Below are 16,378 nucleotides of genomic sequence, written 5' to 3' on the forward strand. Positions count from 1 at the left end.
CAATAGTCATCAGGCCTCGGGAGCTACATATTGTATGAATTGGCCAGGGCGGGACGTCACTGAAAGGCAACATGAAAAGCAGCAGAAGCAGCACCTTCGGTCGAATCTTCCCGATGCTTACTGACAAAGAATCACCAATGCCAACGGAGAAACGCTCAAACTCCATTAATGGAAAGTGCATTTCTAAATGTAGAAATTTTATGCATCTGAGCAATACACGCTTACATAAAGTCCAGCCCTAATTTTGTACCGTATTTCATTTTGGGAGTGCTGCGCCGCTTCTCGCAATCCACCTCCATGTCCTTCTGGTCGACGGCGCACTCCTCCAAGTGGGCGGAGGATGTCGCCGACGCGGGCTCCAACGATAATGGAATGTCTCGTACGAGTACGCTACCTGTACCCGTCCTATCGACCCCCCGCGTAAAACAAAGGATGATACCGAAGCCGTTCAGGGCGTTTTTGAAGCACTTTCGTCGTCGACTAGCCCCGCCGACCTCACGCTCGATGATGGATGCTATTGACCACGCTATGAACCACCCCCATGACCTCAGCCCCTCCCTCGAGAACGAGAAGGACGAAATTGATGAAGTCGTGGTTGACCGATGTTGGTCGGAAGAGTACGCGAGCTCTTCACATTCTTCCGACGTGATCGACACCACTAGTGGCTTCGGAGATATATTTGAGGAACACAATAGTACTTCCGCATGCCACCGGGCAGGATTTTGGGCCTCTTGTAGACCTCTTATCTTCATCAGATGGCGACTATGGCGTTGTCTTCGAGATTTTTTTGATCCTCGCTTCGAAAATCTTGCCGTGGAACTGGATTATCAAAAGGAGGTCTGGGAAGTTTCGAAGAGTTTGGCTCTATGGGCGTCCATATTCTTCTTGGTGAACTGGTTGATGGGGCTGTTATCCATCCCTACGCCCACCGTTCTTGCCGACAAGGTTAGTGAGCCCACGTCAATCTCCCTTGAAATGATGCGAATCCATGCGCAGATTTTCTATTTCGCCATCGGCCCTGTCCTGACATTCCCCATCCTTGTGCTATGTCTGTACGATTTTCCCCTCAAATATTCGTTGTTCTTCCAGTGTTTCGTCTGTGTATCGGCCTGGTCCTGGTTCGTACTATCCTTGTCCGTCAACCATACCCCCTCATCATCGTCATCATCATCTAGGTCGTTCTATCAAGTACTATATGTATTTCTATGTGGGTACTACAGCCACGAAGTGCATGCCTTTACCTGCGGCAGTAAAGATTTTTTATCGACGTTTTAGTAAGTCGAGAACGATTCGCGTCCAAATTTTGTGCTGACAGCTCATAGCTACACCTCTGCTCTGCAAACAGTGGCACTATTCGGCCTGAATCTTAGCCGTCTCCCAGCCATGATTGGCGCGCTCTCCTTTCTCGTCTTTTCAACAGTGTTGATCATCCCTCACCATATATTGTGGTATCGAAGTGCGAATTTCCCGAACTTCTCTCATCGTAAATCTAACCCTGCTCCCAGATATCATCAACTTCTTGGCGTTCCAGGGCTTTCTTTTATACATGCACTATCAGCGGGACATCTCTGCCAGAAGATTACACATGACGCGGATACGACTGAAATTGCAGGTACACAAGACCACCAAGGCCCAATTGAATGAACGGAAGGCGGCAGATTCAAAGTACCGTCTCACCAGTTATGTTTTCCATGATAAGTCTGCAATTTTCCTATATCTACTATCTTCCTTACTGTTTATTTACAGGTCCGCGTTCCTCTGAATACGGCTAGTGAGTCATCTGCATTTCTGATTTGTCACGATGCTAACTTGCATTCGAATTAGTCTTGGCTGTACAGAATATGGATGCATCTGGAACGGTCCCTAGGAGTCAGCTGTTGGAATTCAATGCTCTTGAAGGCAGCCTTAGTCAGATGTCGAAAGGCAAGTCAATGTTATTATTCTTTTCTTACTTATTTCCTGATGCGTGCATGTAGTTCTCAACGATGTCTTGGACTTGTAAGCCCCTTTCATAAACTTGCTAAGCCCTATGATATTGACAATTTTTGTATTCGCAGTAATCGGATGGATAGTGGTAAATTCGAAGTCCTGACGAGGGTATGTCCTTGTCCAATAGTGCAGTCAAATGTCGTCTAATACACTACAGCCGTATGCCTTTCATCAAGTTTTGCGCTCCATGTTCTTACCGCTGGAACTTGCTACCAATGCGCGTGAATTAGACTTTGAAAGGGACTTGGACATGAAAATTGATGATGTATGCCCTTCCATGTCAGTCGTGGTTGCATATGCTGACCACTTTCATACGTTCGTACAGTTTGCTAGGCGAGCCGAGTATAAAGCTCTCGGTGAAAGTGATGAAAATATCGAATTGCTCTTGCGGGATAATCCAAGCGGTGAATTGGTGATGGGCTTGGTTGCTGGGGATGAAAACCGGCTAAGGCAGATTGTCACAAATCTTGCGAGGTGAGCACCCTGCAGTGTCTGGGCTATACATAACTAATTGGGCTCTGATCCAAAGTAATGCATGTAAATTTACTCCGAAAGGTGGAAAACTCAAAATTTCGACTCGGCTTATTCTCCCAGAGGCGAGCGCTGGTGTGGACAGTGAAGATGACACTAAGGCGTCACATTCAAGAACGACGTCATTAGACAAAGAGCATGAAAAGACTGAACGCACCCGTTCGTTATCGGTGAAGGAGCTTGAGGAACATAACAAGCAGTTGGGCGGGGCGCAGCGTTGTTTCGAGAGAGAGAAGATTGTGGTTAGAATTGAGGTTACGGATACAGGAATTGGCATACCAAGTCATGATATGACCGACTCCAAACTTTTCTGTAAGTATCCGGTCTTTATTGTCGGTCCTCTCAACTAATCAAACACCCCAGCTGCTTTCACGCAGACAGAGCAAGGAAGGCTACAAGGTATGCTTCGTGATCTGTCTCTTGAAGTCTATAATCATGAAGATGTCTTCTAGGCGGTAAGGGAACAGGCCTTGGACTAGCTTTGGTACGCCGAATCGTGAAGCTTAGTGGAGGTCGCCTGGGTGTCCGCTCAAAAGTTGGACAAGGATCGACATTTTGGGTGGAACTTCCTCTTGGCGTTGGACGTAAAGTCTTGCAACCGGCGCGGGAGCCTGTCTCCGGGACTCCTGATCCATCCTTCATGAATATGTATACACTCACCAGTAGAGCGGGTGAAGACTCGCTGCAGTCGGCGAAAGCGAGCGCGGAGGGGACCGACGCGATAAGAGCCACGCCAACATCTCCGTCGACTCGCTCCGCTTCGGCGCTACATGGGCTTATGAATCAAGGTACGTTGTTTTTGCATGGTGCGCCATCATAGTAGTCTGTAACTCGCTTTTTTTCAAAGGCGGTAGTGTTGAACTAAGCCTAGCAAAATATGACTCCCATTCACCTGTACCAACGAGGACCATCGGGGATCGTTCCACAGGGACGGAGTTTCCACGGGCTTACATGGATTATGAAGACTCGGAAGATTCTCCTTCCTCTCAAATCGTCCTTCCGCCTCTCCTCGAAGAAAATAACTCTAACGGGACAATAACAGGACAGACATCACGGAATCGACCAAGCTTCATTGTTCTGCCCAGTCCTCACTCCTTCGTACTCGACCCACAGCAGTCACCTACGGCTAATCCCCCGTCGCCTTCTATCACTCGAGGTTCTCTAACGAACTCGAGCTCAGTACTGTTCCACCAATACCAAGTCCTCGTTGTAGATGACGATGCTTTGACGCGCCGGTTAATGACAAGGATGCTAGAACGGTTAGGCTGCTGCGTGACGACGGCGGAGAATGGGGAGATTGCGCTTGGAATTTTGTTAGGACAAAGTCCTGAGATGAAAACGCCTGCGAGTGACAACTCGGTGCCCATTTTGGACAACTTGACTCCTCCGACGCAGAGGAGGTTTATGGTAGTGTTTCTGGATAATCAGATGCCAGTGATGTCGGGGTTGAAGACTGTGGCGTATCTACGGGAGATTGGGAGGCGCGATTTCGTTGTTGGAGTTACTGGTACGGCCAGTCTTTTTGTAATTGCATGCAGCAGCTAACGGGCCTATCCTCGCATGCAGGTAATGCTTTGATTACCGATCAAAAGGTTAGTTTTTCTTTTTCTCATATTAGCTCTTTGACACTCACGATCGTTTCTCTCTGTAGGAGTATCTTGAAGCTGGCGTCGATCAGTGAGTTTTCTTTTCTCGTTCCCCTTCTACGGAAAGTTGACGCGCTCATCCGTAGCGTTCTTACCAAACCTGTACTGGAACGAAGTCTCACGCATATGTTACACCTCGCGGAGCACCGCCGCAAATCAGCAGCAGCGGAGTCATAGCACTTGTCTTACCTTCACTCCTCTCATCGACGTCACCCTGATATTTCCATCTCTCTGTTTTGGGTCCTTTCCTTGGGTTCATTGGGGACATTTAATATGTATCACGTAGAATTTATATTGCAGTTTTGTAGGCACACTGTATACTAGTAACATCTTACGAAATATTGAATAATGAGTACAGTTGACTCTCTCATAACCCATAGCGGTCGGTGGACCCTCAGAACTATGGGTTACGAGGGGTATGGGTTATGAGAGAGTCACTGTAGTTACATCTAGAGCAATACCCGAATTATGGTCCGTTTAATTTACTTTCTGGACATCAAGCTTCAAGCTTCAAGCAGAATTCTTTCCTGTTGAATCATTGTGATAGCACATAGCTGTTATGCTCTCCAAACAACTGATAGCACCAAAGTGCTCGTCTAAAAGATGGCTACTGTAGACAGTTCTGGTGGTCGGCATAACTGGGACTGCCATGAATCCTGAGGGGCCCCTCGTGAACTCTGCCAGGTTATGTTCCATTCCAGGCGCGACGAAAAATTGAAAGCACGAAACAGGCCAAAATGGAAGAACCGCCCCCATCGCTGTATGTCTCAACATGTTGAAAAACCCAAACCATAGAACAGCCTTTTTTTGTACATGCAAAACAGCCAACGCCGGTACTTGTGACGAAGCAGCTTGAAGCATTCATGCATGTGCTCGATACATGGCCTGATGAATGATGTAATATAACACAGGGACATATGTATCATAGGGCATAGTAAAGCAAGGACGCGAAAACACTTATTTCTGAAAACACAGATGTAGTAAGCAAACTGAATCAAGGAAAACAAGGGTATACTGGCTCACCAAGATGATGCCGTCGAATCGTTGCTTGAACCATGCCATCGTATCGTCCTTCTTGATGCGATGAGAGAAGCCAATACGAGCCTTCTTCTGTTTCCGCCTTGCCACACGAGCACCAGGACGTCCCATAACCACGTAGAAGTCCATACCGAAGATACCAATAGTAGGGTCATACCGAGCCCCCAAGTCGATATGCTCTTGGATACCGAAGCCAAAGTTCCCCGTCTCGGAGAAGTTCCTTCGTCTCAGCTCGTACTCCTTCACCTTCAAACCACGCTCCAAAATCTCCTCAGCCTTGGGGCCTCGGATTGTCACATGGACAGCAATTTTTTCGTTACGACGGATACCGAAGGTACGGACAGTGTAACGGGCTTTCGAGGTGACTGGTGTCTGACCAGTGAGCTGTTCCAAGACCTTCGATGCACGGGTCAGACGATCACCAGATTCACCAACGGAGATGTCTGTGAGTATACTAGTTCAGCACGTCGCTTCACTTCCCCAGTGAATGTACGCACTGATGACAAGTTTGTCAATCCGGGGCTCCTTCATGGGGTTGGTGGGCGTCGCCTTTGTGTCGGCCTACAAACATGGTGATAAAACTAAAGGTCAACAACATTGTAGACGATGAGCTCACCATTTTGTTGTCGGTTTTGTCGATATCGGTGAAGGACCTCGTGCGAAGGAAATAATGAGTGGCTTAGGTAAGTTGGTGGCTGAAACTTAATTTCTGCAGCTGCACGGCATCCTCCGGAATTTCGTTCGAACCGCCATCTTAAATTCTGTTCGCATAGGCTTCGCCGTCAATGATACAATAGATGTACCTTCTCCCTCTCCTGCTCGAATGAATATTTTATTATCGTTCCAATGACCTTCCGCCTCGGAAAACGGTGTTCATGCAGGCAGAAACAAATGTTGGACTAAAGCACCCTCAGTTTAAGTAATTAGGCGTATGTAGGTTTTGAATCTGAATCTCGGCTTGCTTGTCATTTGTTATCATCATATGCTCATTTACTTCTCAGATGGCGTATTCGTCATACCACCGTCAGAAAGTCTACGAGCGAACCTTGATGCGCCTCTGATAAATAGTTGGGCCATGAGCGGTAGGGTCTTCCTCGATGTGATGCATACGGTGATATTGTGCATCTTCGTATATATGGTCTGGATGTCTTGTCCGACAACCAACAACCATTCATTCTCAGCAATGCATCACCGAGACTCTTCTATGCTACTCAATGCTTGCCCAAGTATGGCATTGTTCGGTCTCTCTTGGTTCATTAGAAGCTTAACCAGGAAGGACAAACTTGCCTAGGATGAGTCCTATCAAAGTCATCCTTTCTTTGTGCAAGAGACTAGTTCAATTGCCGTGTTCGCTACGGCTGTCATCCAAGAGTGATACCAATGTGATGCAATGCTAAGGCATTTAGTTTTGATTTCTCTTGTCTTGCTGTTTGTGCTGAATCTCAGTTACCAGATGACCATCCGGAATTTTACCTCAGATACGTTTTATCCGCTTGTCCATTTCTTAACGGCATACGAACGCAGGAATCATCATGAGTACTTCTTAGGTGGCCATACCAAGAAATCCAGTCATGTTATGCCTTTAGTGCCGGTCAAACTGATCATAGGGCATTCAGAGCAGTACTTTCAGTATCAGGTTCTCCCGGGACGGGGATGTGGTATCACAGTGATTACTATCGGTATCGACAGAGCGTCGAATAGTTGAAGGTAGGTACTTGGACCTCAGGGTTGGGTGTAACTCAGCAATGAGCATTCACAGACCAGCAATCCGGCTCACGATCGCCAGGCAAATGCGAATGCTTAGTATGATTTTAGCACAAGAAGATAACAAATGTGGTGACATCTCAGAAGTCGTCTCTCGAACCGGGCACTTTTCGGCACCATTCAGCATCATCTTACCTCGTAGACCTCAGGCCTCAAGACCTGGCATACCGCTGGCCAACATGGATGCGCTGGCAACCATTTTTTTTCAGCATCCGATTCATGTATAAAAGGCGACCGCACCACTGCTCGTTTATTGTCAAGGAAACGTCGTACATGTTTCCCAAGGTCACTCTCCTCTCCCTCGCTCTCGCTGCTGTTGTCTACGGCCAACAAGTTGGGACTCTAACAGCTGAGAATCATCCCCAACTCCAAGTTCAGCAATGTACATCAGGTGGCAGCTGTACAACTCAGTCTAGGTCGATTACACTCGATTCCAACTGGCGTTGGACACATGAGGTTTCGAGTTCCACCAACTGCTACACCGGCAATGAGTGGGACACGTCTATCTGCCCCGATCCCACGACCTGTGCAACCAACTGCGCTTTGGACGGTGCCGATTACTCTGGCACGTATGGTATTACGACCAGTGGTAACGCGCTTACCTTGAAGTTCGTCACCCACGGACCGTACTCTACCAATATTGGCTCCCGCGTGTACTTGCTTGACTCCAGCGGCAGCAAGTACCAACTCTTCAACTTGAAGAACCAGGAATTCACTTTCGACGTCGACATGTCGAACCTCCCTTGCGGTCTCAACGGTGCTTTGTACTTCATCCAGATGGACGCCGATGGTGGAATGGCCAGGTTTCCTACCAACAAGGCTGGTGCCAAGTACGGGACTGGCTATTGCGATACGCAGTGTCCGCAAGACATCAAGTTCATCAACGGACAGGTTGGTTTTCTGTCTCTCTTTACGTCCTTCACTTTAGCTCATCGCCGACGTTTAGGCCAATGTTCTGAACTGGGTGCCTTCTGATACCGACGTTAATGCTGGGACAGGTGAATACGGCACTTGCTGCAGTGAGATGGATATCTGGGAAGCCAACTCTCAAGCCGCTGCCGTCACTCCTCACGTCTGCTCGGGGATTACTGGTCAGACGAGGTGCTCGGGCACCCAGTGTGGAGATGGTGATGAGAGGTACGACGGATTTTGTGACAAGGATGGTTGCGACTTCAACTCGTGGCGTATGGGCGATCAGACATTTCTTGGTCCCGGCAAGACCGTCAACACCAACTCCAAATTCACCGTCGTCACCCAGTTCCTCACTTCCGACAACACCACCACCGGCACCCTCCACGAAATTCGCCGTCTCTATGTCCAGAACGGCAAAGTCATCCAGAATTCTAAGACCACCTTCCCCGGCATCAGCGCGTATGACTCTATTACCGACAACTTCTGTAACGACCAGAAGGCGCTCTTCGGTGACACCAACTCTTTCGAATCCAAGGGTGGACTTGCCGCTATGGGCTCGGCATTCGAGGCGGGCATGGCTTTAGTCATGAGTATTTGGGATGATCACGCGGTCAACATGCTCTGGCTTGACAGTGACTACCCCACCGACGCTCCTGCTTCCCAACCCGGTATCTCTCGTGGACCATGCGCTACGACTTCCGGACAGCCCTCCGTTGTCGAGTCGCAGTCTGGCGATGCATATGTCACATACTCCAATATCAAGTTCGGCCCCATTGGCTCTACTTACGCGCATTAAAGTGTGCTATTCCAAGTTTTAATTGCATTCCTCACTGACTCGAACAAAGATGACGATGTGACGCCTTTCCTTGGTGAGACTCACGCTCGGCTTGTCTGACATTAACTCAAGTTGACCCCGAAGATTTGAGTATTCACGACCGTTTTTACGTTCTTTTCTTATCAATCAAATTTCTGTGGCGGGTTGCTTTCGTCACCTTGTCCGTATCTTTGTCCCTTCGTTTCTAGACTTCTACTAACCGTTGAATCGTTACCGAAGACTGGTCTTCATAACTCTTCCTCGGCTGGTACGCTCGCTGTAAGTTTCCCATATAGCACTTCCTTCCCCAGTGGCCTACCTCCTTCCTAGGCCTCCCTCTGACTTTCTTGTGGGCATCTATGCATCAATGGGTATGGTGTGATGATTGCGGAACAAAATCAGCTTTGGCCGAGGGTTGAGCAGAGCACTTGTATTCACCCCCAGAATGTCAGATCCTTGGAAGCTTATTCAGTAATGGAAGAGAATTATGTCTTGATTAACTCCTGCGGACAGCTACAAGGAAGTTTGGATGATGAGTGTTTGCCGTGTTTCTCATACTTAAAAGTTACCCTTCAGCAAGTCTTCAGTGTCTTGCCAGTGAGTGCCTATATTTGTCCACGTGCCGAAGGCCTGGGAAAACACCGGGCCGTTCAGTTCAAGATGACCTTCTGCGCGTCGTACCCATCATGTAAAAAGTTCTCGACCACCATGTGCTACTTGTACAGATTGCTTTTCTTCTCTTCTAAACGAAGGCTTCCACATCGAGACAAGCCCATCTGATCATATAAAAGCCGTGTCCAATGTCTGTTTCAACCTTAGAAAATGCTGCTGTATCTGCTTTTGGTTCTCTTTTTGACCTGTAATCCTGTGACCTTGGTCGAAGGCTTTCACACACTTTCTCGCCGAAATTCTACTGGTCTCACGGATGAAGTCACTTGGGACCCTTATTCGCTTTCAATTCATGGGCAACGAGTGTTTGTCTTAGCAGCGGAGGCTCATCCGTGGAGGATTCCAGGAGATCCAGCTATCTGGGCCGACATCTTCCAAAAGGTCAAAGCAAATGGGTTCAACACTGTGTCGTTCTACGTCAACTGGGCTCTTCATTATCCTGCACCTGATACCAATGCTGGTAGAGGTGATTTTGAAGAAGGAACTTACAGGGATATACAGGGATTCATTGACGAGGCGAAGAAAGCTGGTCTTTGGATGATTGCGAGGTCCGTCCACATGATTTTGATTTCTTCGCTTGTGCTGATCCTTCTATTCAGACCCGGACCGTATATCAGTAAGAACGATTCCATCTGCCCTAAAGATCGCTTGATGTCATCGCATAGACGGAGAAACTACTGGCGGGGGGTTCCCTGGCTGGGTAGGGAATATCGCAGGGAATTTACGCACGAACAATCCGAACTATACTGAAGGTACTTTAGTCCATACGGTTTCGGCATTAGAAGATATCTTTTGAATGCTCATTTATCAGCTTGGACACCTTATTTGACTTCGATTTCCAAGATAATTGCCAAGAACCAGATTACGAACGGAGGTCCCAGTAAGTGTCGATGCAACAAAGGGAGAATGATGTTCACGTCAAATGCATCCAGTCATCCTTGTCCAAGCCGAAAACGAATTTTCTGAAAGTGAAGGCAATGATGTATACATGCAGGCTATCATCGACCTCTACAGAGACAACGGTATTGTAGTTCGTACGTCGGCATTTTTTTCACGAGCCGATTATGCTCACACATTACATAGCGATAACTCACAACGACCAACATGCCGGACAAGCAGGGTATCATCTACTAATTCTTCACCCTCTTCTCATATTGACTATATCGCAGGAATTTCTCACCCGACCGCCCTGGCCTTGGACGTGTCAACATATATTGGTATACTTTTCTCGCACTCTCGTCACCAGGAAGCTTACTCCTTCATTCAAGCGGCGACTCTTACCCCCAAGGCACTAATAGTTGGGCACAGGTTCAGTCAATATACTACTCTGCGCACCAGGCTGTTGCCCCAAGTAATCCTTTGTGTCTCGCCGAGGTATTATGCGTGATGGTTGAGTGTGCTCTCTCCGACTCACCGTGCTACTTCAGTTTGAAGGAGGCTACCTATTGCAGTGGGGTTCTGTTACACCTCGAGGTGGAACGGGGTACGAGAAATATTGTAAGTAAGAACGTTTCATCTTTCCAGTTTGTGGTAAATTTTCGTACAGCGAATGATCTTACCGATGCTACTTTCGGTACGGGGGTTGCCATCATTGTCATTGTATTGATACTAATATGCGACGTTTGATCAGAGGATATTTTTTACAAGGAAAATTAGCAAGTATTTCCATTGCCGCTTCTCCTTTGTTGCCAATTGAACGCCCAATTTTTTGTAGTGCGCAAACAGCCACCATCTTGAGTGAGTTTCAGAGTGTTCGCCGAATCTCACTCTTTTAATTTTTCAAAGGCATATACATGCTTTTCGGAGGCACAAATTGGGGACAGACTGCAGCTCCAGTCAGTGCGCGCGTTGCATTTGTAACTTGCGTGTCTAATTTCGTTGACAGGTCTCATATACCTCATATGATTATGGCGGAGGTATACCTGTCTATTTTCGCTTTGCGCACAGCACTTATTCCAAAAAGGGATCAACGAGAACCGCATCGCTAACACCAAGATGAACGAAATGCGCTTACAGGGTCTGTTGTCTTCGGTAGTCTCCAATTTCATTGAATCAGACCCCCACAGGGCTATTCCTGCGTGTCTCTCGCGATTTGCTGTCGTCGGATCTCATAGCGAACGGCACAAACTATACAACATCTTCGTTAGTCCATACGGCAGAATTGCGCAATCCTATTACCGGTGTTGCATTCTATGTAACTCGTCACAACGACTCCACGTGAAGTGCACCCAGATGCTTTGAATTATCATTATTTTTTACATACCTACAGATCGACAGAGCTGACAACCACGCAGATTCATGTCAACACTTCCCAAGGGTCTTTGTTGATACCTCAAACTGGTGTTCTGACCTTTAATGGGCGCGAGAGTAAAATAATTGTGACCGACTATGTTTTTGGAAGGAGCTTCGCCACTATACTATACTCAACCGCTGAGTATGTGGAAACTATATTCTTGAGCTAATAGCGATTCTCAACTCCCTTTCTTCAGGATTATGACGTGGACGATGTGAGTACTAACTTCTTGTTGAAAAGGATTTTTCTCAGGCTGAGATCTTTGATAGGATCGATGATACGGATTATCTTATCCTATATGCCCCCGAGGGGCAGACAGGAGAGACTGCATTTTTACTGTCGACTGAACTCAAATCATTGAATCTCCAGGATGCTCCTGGAGCTACGTCAAGTCTCTCTGATGGTAAACTAACACTACAGTACACCTTAAATGGGTCTCAATTCATTCCCATCCAATTACAAAGCACCAAATTTGTGGTCATTCTTCTGGACAAGATGACAGCCTACCAATGGCATGCCCCAATCATAGAGGGGAATGGTACCTTTGGGAATTTCTTTTCCATTGGAACGAATGATACGTTAGTCTTCTGTCGCCTTTTCACCTACCTAGTGTTCTAAATTTGCTTTAGTGTTCTTGTTGGAGGACCATATGTTCTGCGATCCTCAAGTTTAAATCGAAATACGTTGGAATTGGTCAGTCATTATCAAGTATGATTATTTGTCATGCGCTTTACAACGCCTCATGCCCAGACTGGAGATCTCAATGGTACTACTTCCGTCGAGTTCATTGCACCATCATCCATCTCTCGATTGTCATGGAATAGCAAAAATATATCGGTATTCAAATCGTCTCGTGGATCGTTTGTGGCTACCATTCAGGGTGCAAATGTAAACATTAGCCTGCCTACTCTCGGCGACTGGAAAGTCTCCGGCAGGTGAGACGTCGACGTCCTTTTCATCGCATAATCCATTAATTCAGATTATGCAAGCCTGCCGGAGATTGTGCCAGAATTTGATGACTCCGGGTTTGTTCTAGCTGATATCAGGACCACCAACGTGAGCCGCCCTTTTCCCATCAATACGACACCACCAATTGAAGGTTTTGCTCGCAGTATACAAACCTCCCTCCATTATATGGCGACCTAGTACTCTATTCACAGCAATACGGGTAAAATCACAACATGTCTCAACGACTTGATTGACAATAATCCTGTACTAGATTTTTCGGTGGGAATTTAATCTTTCGAGGACACTTCAAAGCATCTGGAGACGAGACCACCGTGAAGCTAGCAGTTCAATATGGTTTTGCTGGCGGATATACTGCATGGCTTAATGGCGTCTTCCTTGGATCGGGGCAAGGCAATTCGACTGTGAGCTTGTCAGAGGATTCATGGGCTATTCCTGGCAATGCGCTCCGAGTTGGGAAGGACAATGTGCTTGTTATTGTGCAAGGTATGCTGCTGTCGTTCTGAATCCCTTCAAAGGTTCATAGTTTTATGGTATAGATCACACTGGGTACGTTATGTCTGAGCATGTTGGACCAATGAACTCTCTGATGCACGTCTTTTGATAAAGCATCTCTGAAACCAGCAGTAGGTCTTATCACCTTCCCGGCCACCCTATGTGCCCTGATCTGATAATCTAGCAAACGGCGGCAAAGAGCCCCGGGGCATTCGAGGGTATGCCATTGAAGGTGGAAATACAACCTTCACATCGTGGAGGTTGCAGGGAAATCAAGGCAGAGCAGACAATACTCCCGACCCCTATCGAGGATATTTAAACGAAGGGGGTTTGTATGCAGAAAGAATCGGCGCACACCTACCTGGATACCCTGATGTCCAATGGAGAAATGGTACGCCATTCTCCGGTGGCGGCCTCTCACGCGCCGGAATCAATTTCTATCGCACGACATTCAACCTGGTAAGGTTTGCCGACTGAGTATCAAGCACCATTGAACTGATATGCTTTAGCCCGTTCCTGATGGTGTCGACTTTCCTATCCGATTGTCCATCACTCCTAGTGATATCAGCTCGAACTTTAGAGTTCAAATTTACCTCAATGGATGGCAAGTGGGCAAGTACATCAATAACATTGGGTGGGTTCATTTCAAAGAGGACCCTTCCTGATGTTTTGGAGATCTGACTGGCACGTACTTAGTCCCCAAACAGATTTCGTTCTTCCCGCAAGGTGATGGATGAGATTAACTCAGCTACAGGCTTACTAACATATATCGACTAGTGTCCTTCGACGTTCCTCGACAAACACGCTGGCGCTATCACTTTGGTCCCTGGACAACTCTGGCGCTTCTATAGCAGGTCTCGAACTGATATCTGATGGAATTTTTTCGACCTCCCTCGTTTTCAATGACTACCATACTCCGGATTACATTGAACAGCAAAAGAGCAGACCATCTGGAACATACTATGAACCGATGTGAAGATTACGGAGGGATTGAGTGTAAATACATCAATAACATTATAAATGAACATCATGGGAGAGTTCAGTCACTTTCGTCACCTAAGAAGGCCACGATGCTTTGTCTAGCTGACATCTTCGCCCATGTGTCAGTTATAGGATACATAAAAGCAGGTAACATGTATGCTCACTTTTCGCTTCACAGATTTTCCAGTCATCTCTTCATTAGAGTCATCTTGGTCGGATTCAACTGCCTTCTTTGTCATAGCGCGGCTCCCCGACGAGCGGCTCACAAACGACTTCTCGAAGGATTGGACGTCAGCTAGGGATGCGAAGTGAATCACTTGATGCAGAGAAGTGTGGGGACGACATCGCATACCTAGCTCTTCCTCCAGTTCTCGTTTTTCTCGAATGGCTTTGGCCTGCTCCATGCTCATTCGGCCCTTCATGCCCAATTCAGTGAGGATATCCTTGATGATTTTAATCTGCTGTGACGGACGATCGACACCTTCGAAAAGCGTCGCCCAGGGTTTACGCACACCGCATGCTAAAACCAAGGACTGGCCAGTGCATCAGGACTTGAAGACTAGACTTGAGAGGAAACATACCTTCAATCGCTTGATAGTGGCGTCGTTTTTGTCCGATGATTTCTTGTCAGCTGTTTTCTTCGTGGTAGGCGCGCGCTTCGATTTGGACTCCTATCCAAGGTGTCAGTTCCGTGAGGGCAAGACTTGGGCGGCTAAATATTACAATCTTCTTTTCTTTAACCACAGTCTTCTTCTGCGTAACAAGTGGTTCATTCTCCATATTTGAGTCCCCAGAGCCCTGATGGTGCCAAGTCAGAGGGAGTTTTGTCACTGGGGGAGAAAGTTGCTCACCACATCAGCCTCAACAGGTTTCGACTTGGGTTTGGAGCGCTGCTTTTTGCAACTACGAGCATTTGGTTTCATCGGCGCAATAGATTTCTTCTTTGGCTGGGGATCCTCGTCTTCAGAAAATATGCTCCTGGATTTTGTGGATGGTCCTTGGTGTTTGGAGTCGAGGCGTTTCTGTGGGAGGTTCGTACTGATGACGACGAATTATCACGCGATGCCTACCTGATGAGAAATGTAGCCCCCTTGTCCGAATACAAAAGGATTGATAGGATCATATGGGACATCGTCCTCGATGTCGGAGGAAGCAACAACAGACTTGGGGCAGCCATTACTTTAGGCATGTCGAACGTAGAACACACGTACTGCTGACTTGAACTTCTTTGCCTTCGCGCCACCCGCTTTTTTATTTTCAGAGGATTCCATTGATTTACGTTTCTTTGAATCACCGGTGCTGCCAACTTGAACCTGTGCGCTGTAAGCAAGCGGTTCGAAACAACGTGATGAGAATGGACTAACCGATCTAATTTCGACGTCAGAGTCGGAAGCGTAGGAGCTTGCACCTGAGGAAACTTGTTCGGAATCCGACGACATCCTTGGATCCAATAGCTTTGGTGATAATCAAGAGAAAAAGAATCTGGGTCAGACGCGACTGTCACATCAACCGTCACATTGACGTGCTAATGTTGTATGGTACTGTTCACTCCGGTTTACCTCTATTATTTCTTGATGCCTTCGTCTTCCTCCCCCCTTTCTTCTGTATAACATATGGATGTCCTCCAACAAAAATGTTGTGACTTTCCATGTAATTTTTTGACAGGAAAAAAGGACATCCTAAAAACAAGCTAAAAAGAGCATTTTTTTGTCCTCTTTTAATATAAGAAAAGCAACAAGAAAAACAGATCAAAAAAATGCTTTCCACTGTTTCTGAACAATGGAAACCATATTTTCTTTGTTAAAAATTTGGTCTTTTTGGTGGATAAAACCATTACAAAAAACATGGCTTTTTCATTATGTTTTCTTGATCCTGTTTTATGAATGCAAGAAGATGATCAAAAAGCATGACATTTCTAGGATCAGTTTTTAGGTCCAAAAAAGCAACTGACCCCAGCAGTGAATGGAGAATGGAGGGGTCATCAGTCACCAGGAATATAATTGATTAATCCAGTAGGGCTGCACACTGTACCAGTATATGGCTGTAAAGCCATAGTCTCAGACAGTCATGGAACTATCTGTATACCATGCCATATGCTCAGTTTGGGAGTGTTGGTAGGGATACTTTATGGTTGTCATTGACTGTGAAAATGAAATTACATATATAGACATATAGAGCAAAGTCATCTGTTATTTGATGCATGAATTGACAACATTAGAAACATTAGGTACAGAGAGAACAACTGGGCCATATTGGGCAAAGCCAGATATGCCCAAGAAT

At 46.7% G+C, this 16,378-nt stretch overlaps 6 protein-coding genes across 6 annotated transcripts; 3 read left to right on the plus strand and 3 right to left on the minus strand.

Annotated features, from left to right (window-relative positions):
- Positions 1 to 232: 232 nt before the first annotated feature.
- On the plus strand, positions 233 to 4,510 carry BT62DRAFT_207089 (uncharacterized protein). The gene is made up of 18 exons (XM_043180049.1): positions 233 to 945; positions 997 to 1,118; positions 1,176 to 1,274; positions 1,323 to 1,456; positions 1,506 to 1,694; positions 1,745 to 1,771; positions 1,825 to 1,923; positions 1,977 to 1,998; positions 2,058 to 2,097; positions 2,147 to 2,254; positions 2,315 to 2,463; positions 2,519 to 2,832; positions 2,884 to 2,919; positions 2,973 to 3,308; positions 3,368 to 4,027; positions 4,087 to 4,112; positions 4,172 to 4,197; positions 4,253 to 4,510. Exons 1-18 carry the CDS (start codon positions 298 to 300, stop codon positions 4,341 to 4,343), a joined length of 3,126 nt encoding a protein of 1,041 aa, XP_043038551.1. The 5' UTR covers positions 233 to 297; the 3' UTR covers positions 4,344 to 4,510.
- Positions 4,511 to 5,178, minus strand: BT62DRAFT_207090 (uncharacterized protein). Its single transcript, XM_043180050.1, has one exon. The coding sequence runs from the start codon at positions 5,025 to 5,027 to the stop codon at positions 4,677 to 4,679; it is 351 nt and encodes a 116-aa protein (XP_043038552.1). The 5' UTR covers positions 5,028 to 5,178; the 3' UTR covers positions 4,511 to 4,676.
- BT62DRAFT_920808 (ribosomal protein L5) lies at positions 5,124 to 5,823 on the minus strand (the record flags this gene model as incomplete). The annotated part of the gene is made up of 4 exons (XM_043184247.1): positions 5,124 to 5,129; positions 5,190 to 5,647; positions 5,702 to 5,765; positions 5,821 to 5,823. The coding sequence occupies 4 exons, from the start codon at positions 5,821 to 5,823 to the stop codon at positions 5,124 to 5,126; spliced, it is 531 nt and encodes a 176-aa protein (XP_043038553.1).
- Positions 5,824 to 7,241: 1,418 nt separating this feature from the next.
- On the plus strand, positions 7,242 to 8,676 carry BT62DRAFT_920809 (cellobiohydrolaseI; the record flags this gene model as incomplete). The annotated part of the gene is made up of 2 exons (XM_043184248.1): positions 7,242 to 7,859; positions 7,915 to 8,676. The coding sequence occupies 2 exons, from the start codon at positions 7,242 to 7,244 to the stop codon at positions 8,674 to 8,676; spliced, it is 1,380 nt and encodes a 459-aa protein (XP_043038554.1).
- A 691-nt stretch (positions 8,677 to 9,367) lies between these two features.
- BT62DRAFT_951409 (glycoside hydrolase family 35 protein) lies at positions 9,368 to 14,158 on the plus strand. The gene is made up of 29 exons (XM_043188183.1): positions 9,368 to 9,911; positions 9,963 to 9,979; positions 10,029 to 10,115; positions 10,175 to 10,243; positions 10,296 to 10,397; positions 10,447 to 10,483; positions 10,533 to 10,580; positions 10,632 to 10,737; positions 10,791 to 10,860; positions 10,910 to 10,936; positions 10,994 to 11,018; positions 11,078 to 11,100; positions 11,149 to 11,198; positions 11,249 to 11,279; positions 11,327 to 11,380; positions 11,430 to 11,580; positions 11,633 to 11,797; positions 11,853 to 11,870; positions 11,926 to 12,234; positions 12,286 to 12,349; positions 12,407 to 12,591; positions 12,646 to 12,712; positions 12,769 to 12,824; positions 12,876 to 13,118; positions 13,232 to 13,248; positions 13,302 to 13,576; positions 13,627 to 13,751; positions 13,814 to 13,843; positions 13,895 to 14,158. Exons 1-29 carry the CDS (start codon positions 9,517 to 9,519, stop codon positions 14,091 to 14,093), a joined length of 3,045 nt encoding a protein of 1,014 aa, XP_043038555.1. The 5' UTR covers positions 9,368 to 9,516; the 3' UTR covers positions 14,094 to 14,158.
- Positions 14,157 to 15,537, minus strand: BT62DRAFT_920811 (uncharacterized protein; the record flags this gene model as incomplete). The annotated part of the gene is made up of 9 exons (XM_043184249.1): positions 14,157 to 14,207; positions 14,263 to 14,393; positions 14,451 to 14,631; positions 14,680 to 14,769; positions 14,822 to 14,896; positions 14,950 to 15,120; positions 15,169 to 15,261; positions 15,310 to 15,411; positions 15,463 to 15,537. The coding sequence occupies 9 exons, from the start codon at positions 15,535 to 15,537 to the stop codon at positions 14,157 to 14,159; spliced, it is 969 nt and encodes a 322-aa protein (XP_043038556.1).
- Between the last annotated feature and the right edge of the window lie 841 nt (positions 15,538 to 16,378).

Source organism: Guyanagaster necrorhizus, assembly GCF_019112545.1.
Source record: "Guyanagaster necrorhizus MCA 3950 unplaced genomic scaffold BT62scaffold_16, whole genome shotgun sequence".
NCBI lineage: Eukaryota > Fungi > Basidiomycota > Agaricomycetes > Agaricales > Physalacriaceae > Guyanagaster > Guyanagaster necrorhizus.

What these genes read in the sequence shown, in the direction of transcription:
- BT62DRAFT_207090 (XM_043180050.1), bottom strand. Translation starts at nt 5,027, where the DNA reads ATGCTTCAAGCTGCTTCGTCACAAGTACCGGCGTTGGCTGTTTTGCAT.
- BT62DRAFT_951409 (XM_043188183.1), top strand. Translation starts at nt 9,517, where the DNA reads ATGCTGCTGTATCTGCTTTTGGTTCTCTTTTTGACCTGTAATCCTGTG. An exon ending in GGACGTGTCAACATATATTG is followed by an intron (nt 10,581 to 10,631) that starts GTATACTTTTCT and finishes CCTTCATTCAAG; the next exon opens with CGGCGACTCTTACCCCCAAG. An exon ending in GACTGGAAAGTCTCCGGCAG is followed by an intron (nt 12,592 to 12,645) that starts GTGAGACGTCGA and finishes AGATTATGCAAG; the next exon opens with CCTGCCGGAGATTGTGCCAG.
- BT62DRAFT_207089 (XM_043180049.1), top strand. Translation starts at nt 298, where the DNA reads ATGTCCTTCTGGTCGACGGCGCACTCCTCCAAGTGGGCGGAGGATGTC. An exon ending in GATTTTTTATCGACGTTTTA is followed by an intron (nt 1,275 to 1,322) that starts GTAAGTCGAGAA and finishes GACAGCTCATAG; the next exon opens with CTACACCTCTGCTCTGCAAA. An exon ending in ATTGTCACAAATCTTGCGAG is followed by an intron (nt 2,464 to 2,518) that starts GTGAGCACCCTG and finishes TCTGATCCAAAG; the next exon opens with TAATGCATGTAAATTTACTC.